This window comes from Pipra filicauda, unplaced genomic scaffold, assembly GCF_003945595.2.
Source record: "Pipra filicauda isolate LSUMZ 115617 unplaced genomic scaffold, ASM394559v2 scaffold292_size926685_pilon, whole genome shotgun sequence".
Classification (NCBI taxonomy): Eukaryota; Metazoa; Chordata; class Aves; order Passeriformes; family Pipridae; genus Pipra; species Pipra filicauda.
Window position 1 is genome coordinate 26286 of NW_024104412.1, and position 15240 is coordinate 41525.

Consider the following 15240-nt stretch of genomic DNA (forward strand, 5'->3'; position numbering starts at 1 on the left):
TAGACAGTGGCCTCAAGGAATTCCTTTGAGGATGTTTTTTGGGTTGGATTAGATCCATTTCAACAGATCAAGGAAGTTCAGGCAGCACCTAAGTAAAGCATTAGTTGGCAGTCACTGATTTGTGTAAATCCTGTAAAGAACTGCACACAATAATTGAAGATAAGAAGGTCCCAGCATCACAAAGCAGCTGACACCAAAAATCAGGATGGTCAGTGCATCCATGTCAACAGATTGCATTGTTAACAAGAAAGCACGAAAAATAACCTCTCGTTTTCAGGAGAAATAAAACCTGAGAACAGGCAGTTTCAAACACTGTTCCCCAACAAACACAATATACATATGTAATCAAAACATTAAGGACATGAAGTACCTCAAAGAATACTTTCTAAAGCCTTTGTAAAGGAAGACAAATCCAGATTACTCCAGCTGTAGGTCCACAGTCAAAAAACAGGTTATGTTGACTTGGCACAACTACTGAGGCCTTGTATTAGCATCAATTTGTGTCTCCTGTTATGTGCCCAGGGATTTATGACTCCAGCACCAACATCTCCTTCCATAAATTCTCACTATTTAATTAGCATTTTAAATGCTAATATTGAAGGAGAGCTGGCTGCCTTGTGGGGTATTTAATCCTTTCATTTTGCATTGTCTGAGCCAACTCTAACCCCGTGGTAACATCCAGCACTTGGCCAAATTCCAGGCAGGTATTCGGAGAAGTGAATTATCTCACCTATTATGGTCTGTCTGCTATTACTGCACCTTTAAAGAGCTGCCTGCAGATAATTCACAGATAATTCACTCCACAGGGGGACTGAAGGAACTAAGCATCCCAGGTTTGAACCAGTATAAAGGGGAACCAGGCCTGCAATACCAGAAAATAACCTACTATTGCAAAGAAAGCCTTTTACACTAATATTTGCCCTCTGAGGAATGCCAGAATTTTGGAGATAGAACGTTTTTCTGTGTCCCATGACAGAGAACATAAGTTATGTAACTTGGCATGTAACATTTTAAATACCTAGTGGAATAAACCAAGCAAAAAAAAAATTGCATTTCAAGTTGTGGACACTGCAATGACACATTTCTGAGAAGTGGAATGTGCAGCCTGTCACTGCTGCAGGCAGAGTGAGAGGTAGGAGAACACAAGGTCTTTAAACCACAGTAAAAGGAAAAGAATCCCAGTCTTTATGTGCCAAGGAACTACCGAGCTAATTATAGATAAGTTAAAACAATTAAATTAAAAACCTACAAACACATTAAAGACACCCTGAATCAGAGAAACAATACATTGTTTTATTCAAGACTATTTTCTCCAGTTTCTGAGGTAGAAGGCAAACATTCTGCAAGACTTCCCCCTTCCCCTTCATGAGAAGTATTTGAGCTAAAGCAAAAATGACAAATTCTTTTATTAGTAGCAACTGAGCAGGAACAAAACCAAACAAAGAAATCCTGTGTTTCTTTGTTTCTGTCGGAGCCACATTTACATAATTTTCAGATGCCTTGCAATTCTGCAGATTTCTCCATTAGCCCTGATCAATACATGAAAATATATGATTTTGCTAGTTAGAATAATTTTTGCTACTTAGAATAATCTTCTGATCATTCTGAGCATTGGGCTATTTCCAGTTGAACAGACAGCAGACAACTAAAACTTGAAGTTTTCTTGTCCTACAAATAGGACATTTGTTTCAGCAAGATAAAGTGCAAGATTGTAAAGTTTCTGACTGTTTCCAGAAGAAAAAGAAATGCTTACAAACTATATCCCCCTTTCATTTTAGCACCAACATTAAATCCGAGAGAGTTTATTACATGATACCAAACTCAGCTGCTCTTCACCCTTCGTTGTCAGAAACATTTCAAAAGGAAATAGCCCCAAGAGTTTATTGCTTAAAAATACCACTGTAAGGGTCACTTTTTTGACAGACTCAGTGAGTCACTGAATTCTGTGAAAATTGCAATTCACAGTTTTGTGTCTCTCCCCACCTTTTCTAAGCTGAATTAACCAGTTTCCCCTTTTCCAAAATACTGAGCTTTGCTACTAATAAGCCTTAGTTGATCCTGCAGGCAAGCACTGTAATTGATATGATCTTTAGTGGGAATATTTAAGAGTTTACAACCTCCTTATTTTACAGCACTAAACACAAAGGGAGAGTCTTAAATTATTGAGGCTCCTTTACCTCAACTAGCAGACTCTTTTTCTTTTTAAAGGCATTTTCACAGAGCGGCATAAAAGCCTATACAGAGTTAAACACCCTCTGCAGGTTTTTCTGGTACACTGAATGAAAAAAACAAGAGTATTTTAATTTGTTGGCAGCCCAGAAGGTCTCAAATGTTCAGCTACTGCTACTCTCCTGGTAGTGAATTCTAGTATATCCTGATAATTGTTATAACCACAAATATTTCGGGAGTTGCAAGTGCCTGAAGAAAGATTTGATGTCAACTCCTTTTTCCACTTATTCATGACAAGTTGGCCTTTATGAACTGGAATAATCTGAAAGATAGTCAGTCTCCACAGGGTAAAACAAGGGTATTTTTAGGGACAAATACTCATAGGCAGGAAAAAGAATAATAAGCTCTGAGGGTTCACAGTCAAACCCACGCACACTGATGGCCAAACACTACTTCCAGCATTCCATTTAGACCAGGAGTAAAATTTCTTTCCAGCTGCGTCAAAGGGGAAGTTTCCAAGCATTCCAACCAACATCTATAACACTGTGTGGTTTTATAAATAAAAACCAATTATCTTGCTGCATAATTAGCCCATGCACAGTCCAAGTACCTATGAGTACTAGCTCTGAGTAAGTTTTGCAAGTTTACCCATATGAATTTACAAGAAAAGTCCCAAGGAAGCTCTTAAACCCACAAAACCTACAGCCAAATATACCAGTAAGCAAATACCTGGCAATAGAAATGGAAAACATTATGTTGCTCAATGTTAGGAGGAGATTAAAAAATGCATATGTGACAGGAATCTACTATTGCAGAGCCCAAATATTTTTAAAATGAAAAAAGGCAAACAGGAGCAGTCTGCTCCATCAGCAAAAAGCACTCATTGACGAGGAACTGAAGTCCCTCAACACAGGAACAATTTCCAACATTCAAGAGCGAGTTTGGGGAATTTCTCCCCCAATTTCCCTGCATCCAACACATTTCCCCCCTCAAGAGTTGCCTCGTGCAGCCCCTGGCTGACAGCAGCAGGAGCGAAGCACAGGACATCAAATTGGACTCACCCACACTACATATGGGATCAACTCCCACTTGCTGAAGTTGAAAACCTTGTGTTGCTGGTGCATTCCCAGAAAATACTTCAGGATGTGTTCAGCACTTCCAAAGGCACACCAGGCCCTGTCCTCCAAGGGAATCCCTCCCAGCACTCAAACAATCCTGATTTAGCAGCTCTCCACAGTGACTATTTCAGGGGGGGCAGGAGGTGTTTCCCCAGGGCAGCCAAACAGCCCTGCAGTCAATGGGGCTCCCTGTTGCTGAGGGAGCAGAAAACAAGGGAGATAAGGATGCACATCCAAGGTGGGAGTCCCACACAGTCTGTGAGGAACCCACAGCTCATTAAAAACAAGTGATTCCACAGGCTGGGGAGCTGTTCCTTTTGATGTCTTACCTTGCAAGATATGCAGACACTTGCACTTTGATCTCTAGGAGCACTTACTCAGGGGCTTTCTTACCTCCACAGGTAGGTAAGTGAACAACAGCACTGGTCTCATCTTGCCCAAGGCATTTTTAATATGATCATAACAGTGATTAGCAAACATAAGGCTGGAGCTTAATAGAAAGCAAATTTTAGGATGCATTTTGGTCATTATTAACATCCCAAATTCTTTCACGTGCATTTCAAAACTACTCCAGCAGAACAAGGCCAAGAGGTTTGTCCACTGCTTGTGTTTCACTAACTCAATTTTATTTTTGGATGCAGAAAGTGGCAGGAATGATCATGACAAACTGAGATTTGCATTTACAGCAGTCTTGAAAATGCTTAGAGTTCATAGTATAGATGAGAAAGAAATGCAAAGGGTTTCAAATTGCACATGGGGTTTGCAAATTTTCCACTTTCCCTTGGAAAACTTAGTGCCACTCTGCTTCAGGGTACCAGCAATGACCTTTGATTACCCAAAGCACATCACCCCTGTCAGTCAAGTAACACAGATGAAGGAATTCCTGCACATCAACAAGGTTCCTCAGTCTTTAGAATTTCTGCACCCAGAGAGTTATGAGCTTAACCAGACACAAGGTAGACCGAGGCTTGACAGACAATTAAATAAAGGGAGAAAAGTTTCCATTTCTGAAGTAAATTAAGACATTACTACAACTGAAACTTTGATGAATTCCTTCACTGTTGTTGTGGGAATTACCTTTCAGAAAGTCTTTTCTTATTATTTTGCAATTCCTTGCTCTCTAAGCAACCTTTATCAAAACATGTACGAAATTCTCTGACTCCTAAAGTACTTTTATTTAGTAAACACCTGGACGAGTTAGAGGAAAAGAAAAGGATTTGTTTTCCTGAAAAGGATTTATCATCCTGCTAGAAGACAAAAAACCTTTAAGTAGTAGCTTGGGGTAACCAAATAGGAAAATAAAACCCCTTCCATTTAATTGTTTAGCATGAAATGGAAATAGTAGCAGCTTTCACAAACATGTATAATTCTGAAAGCCTAATTTTTTCAGTCCTATCAGCTGTTCTGATACAAGATACCACCTCTGCCTAAGCCTTGTCCTCCCAACATATTTTGACTGCTAGGTCTGAGCCATCAGCAAGAACACAAATCCAAACAGCAACTTCTCCCATTCCCTTTCAACAAGACAACTATTTCCCAGCCACAAATCAGAATCTGATAACATCTATGTTGTAATAAAAAATATTAACCTTTAAACAAAGTTACTATTTGTATTGGATTTCAAGCATTGAGCTTAACTCTCAGAGACAGTTCCCAAGAAAACAAAGCCTTCTAGAGCCAGAAAACCAACAGAGAACCAAGTGGTTTATTTCCTAAAGACAATGTTATATGAAATTTTCAACAGCAATGACAAAAACTTGGTTCTTAACATTTTATTAAGTACAGTTCTCATCAGCTCAATAGAACATCAACTTTCGAGAACTAAAAGTGGTTTAGTTTCAAAAGATCTGCACTAAGGAAAAGAGAGTTTTCACAGTCAGTTCTTTAGATGGGTCCCACACCCAGCCACCTCACACTTTCCTAAATGCCTTTCAAGAAAAAGATGGGCTTTGCAGCACACTCCAAAGGTAAATAAATCTGAGCTATTTTGGAGTCTGAGGGAGCAAACTCAAAAGCTCACCCTGCCAGGCTGTCTCTTCTGTGCCATGGCCAAGTTTAAATACACTCACTGCTTTCAGCTGTGGCAGTGAAACACAGCAAGGTGGCTTTTAACAAACTGCAAGCTGACTCTGAAAACAAAGAAAAAACCTATGGTGTCAAATATCTTAAAAAACCTCTAACAGAAGAGTGTAGATGACAGTCTGTGGTAACAAAACAACCTCCCAATTGATTAAGAGTTCTTTACTTCTCGTGACCCGAGGCATGAAGGACTCAGCTGGCATTCCAGAGGCACCACATCCTTTCTAATCAAGTCAAAAAAAGCCACACTGATCAGAGCTGTTTAGTTATCCCTTTCCAGAAAGATTAAGACTGTAATTCAAAGTTGCAACCTTCAGAGAGAAAACAACCAATTCAGAACATAAGGAAACGGACACGGTTTAGACTAAAATTCAGTCAAATATAATTTGGAAAGATGACTCCAAACCAGAAGCATCACAGAATCATGGAATGGTTTGGGTTGGAAGGGACCTGAATGATCATGTAGTTCCAACCTCCTGCCATTGTAGCGTGCCATGGGCAAGGACACCTCCCACTAGCCCAGGGTGCTCAGAGCCCCATCCAACCTGGCCTTGGACACTTCCAGGGATGGGGCAGCCACAGCTCCTCTGGGCAACCTGTGCCAGGGCCTCACCACCCTCCCAGGGAAGAATTTCTCCCCAATATCCAATCTAAACCTGCTTTCTGTCAGTTTGAAGCCATTCCCCCTTGTCCTGTCACTCCAGGCCCTTGGAAACAGTCTCTCTCCATCTTCCTTGTGGGCTCCCTTCAGGTCCTGAAAGGCCACAATTAGGTTCCCCCAAAGCCTTCTCTTCTCACAATCCCAACTCTCCCAGCCTTTCCTCCCAGCAGAGCTGCTCCATCCCTCTGATCACCTTGGTGTCCCTCCTCTGGACTCTCTCCCACAGCTCCAGGTCCTTGCTGTGCTGGGCCCCCAGAGCTGGAGGCAGCTCTGCAGGGGGGGCAGAGGGGGCATCAATTCCTTCATGAAGGTCCTAATTTAGGCTAATTGCCATTTCTGATCATCCTTTATTGGATTTAATTCACATTTGTCCAAACATCATCATCCAGAATTTACAGAATTCCCATTCTCATTCACTCATCTTTTAAGTTTCCAGACACGATAATTTGGAAGACACCAGCTTGGTACAGGACAGCCAGCCTGAAGTCATGTTCTGCCAAGTATCCAGTGCCCAACACTCATCAAAAAAAAAATCCCCTTTGGTCCAGGATTCTTTTTTCCTGAGTGTCTCCTTATTTTATTTTGAAGTACTTCTTCCAAGGAAGCTGCTCAGGAAGTTGCCTCAGCAATGGTGGAAGTTTGTCCTACAAGATACAGCTCACCCAGACAGCACTTACCTCCAATTGTCAGGATTGACACCGACAAACCTTTCTTTTTCCTTTTCTGCTTTATGAAGTTTCTCTTCTTTAAAGTTTAAATTGTCATAACATCTGAAAGCCTTCGTCAGATTGGGGCAGCACAAATTACTGATATTACAGAGTATTTTATGCTATTTTTTATGCTTTTACATTGGCAAAGGTTCAATTCTGAATTGCACACCCTACCCAAAGGGATGATCCTCAAGTTCTGTGCCCATTAAAAACCTTTGACAGAACCAGGTCAAAAACCTAAAAAGGTAATTTTGACCTATTTCTGCAGATCACAAGAACCAAAGGTGTCTTGTGTTGCAGCTCTCTCCACAGTTTGCAATGCACGAGAATCACATTTTCTACAACAAGAATGAAAAATAAAATCAAAATATTGTATAAAACATCTGGATTACCTCCCAGAAGCTGTCACTAGAAACTTCTACTCCAACAGAATCATCGTATGAGCCAGACATTTCGAGGTATGAAGAGCTTGTGAGTATTCAGAGCTCAAACACCTTCAGAATCTGTAAAGAAGATTTAAAAATGATTAATGAGCATCATTAATGAAAAGTTGTTACAAAGCTATGAAAAGAGAAATTATGTTGGGCAGCATCATTCCATTTTTTGATATCTAGGGATGCCAAATAAAAACAAGAGGTGACCACACAGGGCATTTTGCAACAGAGAACTTCCACCACACCAAGTTCTTGGCTCTTATCGTGACATTTGTTGTCCAGAAACCTTTCAATGCATCTGCATTTTGAGTTTAATCCTACAATTTCCTGTTACAACCAGAAGATTGAGCAGAGAGATGCTTGTTCATCAACTATTCCACTTCCAGTGTCTTCCACAAGAGACAATCAAGTGCCCTTTGCTTCTGAGACAATGACCTGCTCCTGCTTCCTACTCCTTTTCCACTGGAAATCTGTGGTACATAATGAAAACCCCTGGAAATATTTAAGGCCAGACCCACCTGTGTCACATCTGTGACATGTTACCATAGCATGTCATTGGTTTATTTTAGCAAAATGAACAAACAGAAGAACAATCAGCTCCAAATTCTGATCTTTATTAAAAATAAGTCATTACTTTAATAATTCAGGCATTCTCGCTTTTACAGCTGCAAGGAAGACAGATATGATTTATCCTCATGAATAAATGTTTATAAATCACTGTGTATAAAAAAAATTAGGAGTACCCCAAGCTGACATTTAAGGTGACATTTAAGATTAGCATCAAAACTGGTATTGAGTCAAAAATTCAGGTAATTTCATTTACAAGTGCAATTTGTGGGCTGGAAACCGAGAAGGAGGAAAGAAAGGCAACAGCTCCCTCACAGAACACACACAAATCCAGGTTTCATCTCCACAGATACTTCAAGTTTAGACTGCTCTAAAAATTTATTTATTTAATATATAATTTTACATTTGTTTATTTTTATATATTTATTTCATATTTATTGATATTATATCTATTTGTTCTCTCTCTCTATATATATATATCTAATTGCCTATAACCACTACCAGGGCTACATACTGGTAAACAGATTTTACCCCCCCCTTGTGGGATGAATACCTTATTTCAGTTTTTCATCCAATTCACTGACATAATGCAACTCTCAAAAAGCTTTAATAACCTTAACTCTGAATACATAAAAACCACTACAGGGACATCAACTGTTAGATTTTTATTTTTAAAAGACAACAAAAAAAAAATATAAGAAAGGTTCTGCGAAACAGCAAATAAGATCATAATGAGGCAAATTATTTTTACATGTTATTGCAACAATCCTCAAGTTATGTTATTAGTAATTACAAAAAAAACCCAGTTTTTTCCACCTGTGCTTTTACTGAACCAAAGGGGAAAAGTTAAAACTCTACCCAATTTTGAGTCTCTGAGCACCACACCTTTACATGGAATGTCTTCTTTCGAGATTAGTTTTGCCCCTTGCAATTTTTACAACACAAAGATCACACTTGCAGGTGGTTTTATATTTTTTCACCTCCTTTCTTAGATAGCTATAAGCAGCATAGGGAGGAAACAAAAGTGCAATAAAGTTGCAACTTGCTGGACAAATTCGTAAGAATAGTTAAAAATTAAACAGCTTTTTCTAGGAGTCTGCTATGCAGTGGTATCTTTAGCTATGATTTCTGGTTATTATTTTATAATGTACAAATATATATAATATCTCATATATTATAAATAATAATATATATGAGATATTGTAATAATACTATTATTTTATAAGAGTTGTTTAAAGACAACTGGTCAGATCAATGAAAACAGATTCTGCTAACTGTTTATTTTTCCAATTAAGGCAGCCCTGATTACTCTGAACCCAAGGAAGCTACTGAGGCAAGCCTGTGTGCCAGGAATGCCATGCAGAACAAGGGAAGGAACAAGATTCCAAGGGTTGTCAGGAAGGGTTATGGTTGTTTTTCCATAACACACCAAGATTTTTTAACCCAGGTTTTTACTGCAGTTTGGAAGAGATCAGGCAGAGTGTAGAGTTCAGCACCTTGGAAAAAGAAACCAATTTAATCATTCACCCACTCCGCTCCCCCAAACCACATGAGCAGTATTTTTTTCCCCCCTCCAATCCCAAAAAGGAAAGACAGTGAAACTGTTCTGAAGGAATAATCCAATGTCCACTTACCTTTAACAAAATAGCCCCAATTATACCAGTGCTGGAAATTTAATCTGAAAAGTTACATGGAAAAACTGAAAAAGCTCAAAACAGAGTTTTTCTTAAATGAGGGAACAGGTTGTGGGGAGTGGTTTTTTTCTCTTAAAAAAAAAAACAACTTTATTCCTCCTCAACTAAAACTACGCAACACAGAGTTATCCCTTTTTTCCATAAAAGCATGAAAACCATCAGCACTCAGGAAATACTGATGGAATGAAGGTTTTTAGAGGCCAAATACTACGCTGTGAGAAAGTATGAGCAAGCGTATTTAGGGAAATATTGTGAAGTCATAGCAACAGCTGGCACAGAAGAGCCACTATTTGTGCAGCCCTACTTAAAAATAATCTGAATTCTGAGATAGGAACATTGACTGGGGTGAGTCATGAAAGAGAATTATTACAGCAGCCAGGCCTTTAGCACATTCTTTCTGTCAGGGTTTGGTCCTCCCCTCCTTCAAGTGAATTTGCAGAGCTTTCACGAGGAAAGTTCACTGAATTTTTTTATTTCCCCTGCAGGGTCTTTCCTTTCACTACAAGAAGTAAATCTATCAGCAACTACAGCTGTCATATAAAATCTAGAAAATTTAGACCAAGACAACAAGAAAGATTCTCCACAAATAATCACCTGCCTCTCACAAGGCTGGGGGTTCTTGGCTCAGCTGGATTGCAGCAGGAAGGAAGAGAAGGCAAAGGTGTAAATCTCATTTTCCTCAAAGGCAGATTAAAGATTTTCACTGGACAGAACCCCCCTCTGCATCCTGCTCTGTGCCCTTTCCTCAGCCAACACAAATGACATTTCATAAATTTAATACTTCTCAGGATATTTTTGCCCCTCGTGTCAAGGAACTTTGGAATATCCATCAAAAACCACAATATCGATAATTTAATAAATCATCGAGTCCAAAGGCCTTAAAAATAAGTTTTTACCTGCGTCACCAGAAGCAGGTAAAGCACCAAACACGAAGCAGCACAGAGAAAGTCATAAAAGGTCCTAAAAGAAAGTCATAAAAGGTCCCAGCACACATCAGCCACTAGAACTTATAGAGGCTAAAAATAAACCATGAAGTCCAACTGTCAAAAATAACTATATTCTAAACAGCACATAATGTAACAGCCACGGAAATGGGGGTTTCTGGTCTCTGGTTTTTCAGCAATTCTTGTAAATTAGGATACATTGATCTTCGTAACTGAGCAATAAATAAATACGACTTTTTTTTTTAAAGCTTTCTCTTCGGGAACATTCTAGCTAAAGACCTTGCCCTACAATGTGAAAAGAATTGCTATAAACATCCTGAAGGCTTAACACAGGAGGATTTGGGAAAATATTAACTAATAATGAGCAAGCAGACCTTCAGATACCACACACAAAACCAGCTGAACAGAATAAGCTGCCTCTGCTCTCAAGAAGTTGAGTTTGATGTTATTACCTTCAAAGTAATTTGCAAAATTCCTTGCTTTGCTTATGTTGAAATACTTGATTTATTATTTTTATTATGTTAGGTGGCAGAGATTAGCACAACACACAACCTGCAAAAATCTGTGCAATAAATGCAGACTTTTAAGATAAAATAATCCAGTGAATCCCAGTGTTTTCAAAGAGGAAGAGGGGAAAGAGAATTTAAAGAAATCCTTCAGTTAAACCCCCTCAAGCTTCTAATGAGGGATAACTGATGAACTCTCACTGTGAAACAGAGACAGCCTCTAGAAGAGAAAAGCATCTGGTCACATTAGCTTTTAAACTTATTTTTGGAATGACAGGGTTTGTCACCAGGGATGTGACTCATCAGGATCCCAAGTTTCATCACTGGGGAGTGAATTACTGAGGTACAAGGACACAACTGCAATTAGCAGCTCATAAAAACCTTCAGCTATAGGATCCTTCCTTAATATATCTCCACTGAACTCTCAGGGTGTGTTCCACCCAGAGTAGGAAGGAAATGAGACTTCACTGTATAGAAATAAATACATCCCATGCTTTAAGTGCACATTCCTGTGGTTTGCTACCAAGTGTACCTACCATGAATATGCTGTACCTCATATTCCCTGGCTAAATAAAGCAATTTAGACATGACTTCCTTCCCCATTCTATCCATATGTAAGACTTTCCAGCTTCCTCAGGGTTGCAATCTATTTGCTGTTTACACAGAGAGAAAAAAGTGCCGTAATTCCTTTAGCAATATTGTGAAACCATGAACCAAAACCTGTTAAAATCACAGCTACTGCACACTGAAAACTCCATAAATTCACAGGACAAGTAACTACAGGAAGAAAGGTCGCTTGGGTTTACACATTCCAGTGACAGCAAAGAATTCCAGCCCCTGGGTGCAGGGAACAAATGCAGCAAACCACAATTAATCACCACTAAGTGCTGTGGAGTCTTCTAACTGCAATTAGTAGACGTGACTGCATTTTATTAATAGAGGTCAGGCCTTGGATTTTCAAAGGGGGAGTCTCAAGTCAATGATTTGGGCGAAATTCTTATTTTTCAATCTCTAAAACAGGGAGAATAGCACTCTCTTTCATAGGGATTTAAGAAAATCCCTCAGTCTCCATCAAGAAAACAACTACAGCGACAGAAAAGGCCATAAAAGGATATCAAATCACTATTTCCTGGGGAATTCAGCCTGTATGTTAATGGCTGTAACCACTGAAAGGAGCACTAATTCACTGCCCTAAATATACAAGTGATGAACACCCTTCAAGCCATAGTTTTAACACACATCACAAGATCACTAAAGAAGTTTAAATTTCCATTATATTTACCACATGTAAAAAAACCCCACTCAACTACAGAGAGAAGACAGTCTCTGAAATTAAACTCCATATAAAATAAAAGGAATGGGAACACTTATTTTTGGTAATTACACTTTGAATATTTTATTAAAGGAATAAAACTTAAAATTACCAATTAAGCTTGATCACACTGGAATAACACACAGCACAGAAGTGCATCTCAAAGGTGAGACAATGACCCAAACTTTGCAAAAAGACTCTTATCCTGCACATTTTATTTCACATATATACAAGTAAATTAGACAGGACGAGTCATGAGCCACTGTTTCTGTCTGGTTTGACACTGAAAGAAAACAGAACTAAAATTTTTATCCTGCGTGTGGCCTGTCAAGCAGAAATTATTATTATTATTATTATTTTAATTGTGCGATTTTTGTTTTAACCAGGACAGTTATTACTCACCTTCAGAGGCTTTGCAGAGGTTTCTAATTTTAAGTTAAATAGACACTGACCACGGGAAATTATTAACACTGCAAAGTACAGGCTTTAAATAGCATAGATACACCAGCCAGGTTGATAAAGTGGTATGTGGAGCTTTAAAATACTTGCATAAACTTAAATTAAACCTTAATATATTCAGATTATACTTCTTGCTTATCTGGAGGTATGAGAGATGAGGCAGTAATCAGAATAAACTACGTGAGGAAAAGAAAATACACAGTTCTGTAGATAAAAATTGGAATTGTATTTATTTTATAACTCTCTCCCCAAGCTGGAAAGGATTGTTAATTTTAAAACCTTTTAGGTCTTTTTGATGAAGGAAAAATCCACATTAACATTTTCTTTGCTGCAGAAAAAAAAAACCCACATAAAATTTGGCTTTGGGTAAACTTTACCAGAAAAAACCACCTGAAGAACTCAGGACCATTTGTCACTTAAAGTAACTCTAAAAAAGACTCTTTGATTTTTCAGATCAGACATTTCCATTTTTTTAGCTTTGACTGATTAAAATGATAAAGTGCAGGAAAAACTTTGGTTTAATTACAAGTGTTCACCCTTTTCTAATGCTCACTTTTGTAGTGCCTGTGACATCACCCACTAATTCAGCAGTCCTGGCAGAGTCTCCTAAAATGAAGTGAACCTTAATATTCCTAAATAAAAATTAACCTTAATATTCCTAAATAAAAATGAGATAAATATACCTTTGGGTTTGTTTCAAAGAAGCACGAAGGGGGCACAAAACCCCTTGAAACTTGGAAATTAAACTTGGTAAGCATTTAGTTAGAAAGAAATTTTAAGTGCCCAGATACTTAAAAAATAAATAACTGCTCCTTTACCAAGTGGAATTAGATGGCCATAATGGAAATTTATTTCAGTAAAACATCAAGGATACACACTGGATATTTAGTTTAAGTAGAATTTTACAGCAGCACAAAAACAAGGGTAATATTGATGTGTTCTCCAGGAGAGAAACCATGAACCAGCGTTTCCAGGTGCACTGACAAAGCAGATGCAGAGAAAAGTGGTTGTTCTAAAATAGCATAAAATTAAGGAGCCAAATAGAACATTACAAGAAGCACTGCCTCAGATATCACAGCCTACTTATCTGACCACACAAATCATGAACACTGATCTACTTGGCAAAAAAAAAAAAGTCCATAAAAGCACATAAATAAAAAATAATACAATGACCATTCTAGAAATAGATGTTTTAGACAGCAGGCTGTTTGGTCCCAGAACCGCCATTTCCAACATGATAAACACTCTCAAACAAACATTGCAAAACACCACATTCCCTCGGCCAAAAAAGCTTTTATATCAGCTATGCCACAGCATAGGACATTTCTGGTAGGGAAAAGAGCAACTGGGAGAGTTCTTTGCAAAGCCATTCCATATTCTGTGTGCAAAATACTCACCTGAAAAGGCAAGCCTTAATAAATTGGTTTGGTTTTTTTTTCCACATATGGAGCTCAGCAAGGCACAGAAAATTGTGGTACCTGCACGCCATGGCCTGACCTCCACTTCCACAAACACAATTCTCTCATCAGACTGGACTTCAGCACTTCCTGTGGGCTGAGGAAAACCTTGCAGCTCAAACTAATGCCAGTTTTTTTCTCCCCACACACACTGCAGCACTCAAAACAACCCAAGGGTTTCCAGTCCCACCATGGTTCTGTACAGCCGAATATTCAGCTTTATAGGTAATAGAATATTCTGTAAGGTGAATATTCAGGTTTATTATGTGAAAGACCATGTGAAGCCCATGGTAAAGGTTATGATTGTTGCTCCTACAACTAGTGGAGAAGAGTGTTTTTGAATATCTCAGTGAGACGTGGAGGCACACTTTGCAGACTTAGGAAACAGCTGTGTTGTTTCACAGGCAAAAGCTGTATTTTTCCACCTCAGGAAATACGGGGCTGTGATACTAATTAATGAAATATTGATGTGGGTTCAACAGAAGCAAGTCTAAACCCTTCAATTAAGGTGAAACAGGGTTTTCTTCCTGCATTTGAAGGTTAAATTGAGGAGCTGCTGTTCTTTACTTCAGGAGAGAACCAAGTCACAGACTTCATTTGAGCCAAATTCAGCCCTGTCCTTAACACCAACTAATTTCCAAAGCCTAAAGCTCTGTTAGAAACTGTAAATCTGTGCATTAGCAACATCTCAGCAAACTCTACCTTCCACTCTATCTTTTCTGACCATGGATAAAGTAAGAGAAAGCACAAAGAAAAACAGACCTTCCTATATAATGTCTCAGGAAGAAATCACTGAGGATGATAGAGAAGACTCCCAGAACCAGTAAAATAAGTTGCTCACACCACAATGTACTCATTAAAAAAAAACCCACAACAACTTTATATTGTACTTCATGTAAAGAGTACAGAGACATCCCATTTCCACACAGAACTCTTGGAGCTGAGGGGATTATTCTCCACGAGGCAAAGTCAGCAATTTTCTGGGATAGCTCCTCACCTACAAAATCAGGAATTATTTGCTGGCACGGCTTTTGTTCAAGGGGCAGCCAAAGCTGGTACAGAACTGTGTAAATTCTTGCTAAAGCATTAATTAAATGACCACTTCCATAACTGTTGGCTGTGACAAAGCT

General features: G+C 38.7%; 1 protein-coding gene across 6 annotated transcripts in view; it reads right to left on the minus strand.

Annotated features, from left to right (window-relative positions):
• Positions 1-15240, minus strand: part of PACSIN2 (protein kinase C and casein kinase substrate in neurons 2) — a 41507-nt gene that overhangs the window by 13855 nt on the left and 12412 nt on the right. For all 6 annotated transcript variants that reach the window (XM_027730151.2, XM_027730150.2, XM_027730148.2 and 3 more), the window contains exon 2: positions 7130-7240. In XM_027730151.2, coding sequence (XP_027585952.1) covers positions 7130-7189 — 60 coding nt within the window. In that variant the 5' untranslated portion in view covers positions 7190-7240. The remainder of the gene's footprint in view (positions 1-7129; positions 7241-15240) is intronic.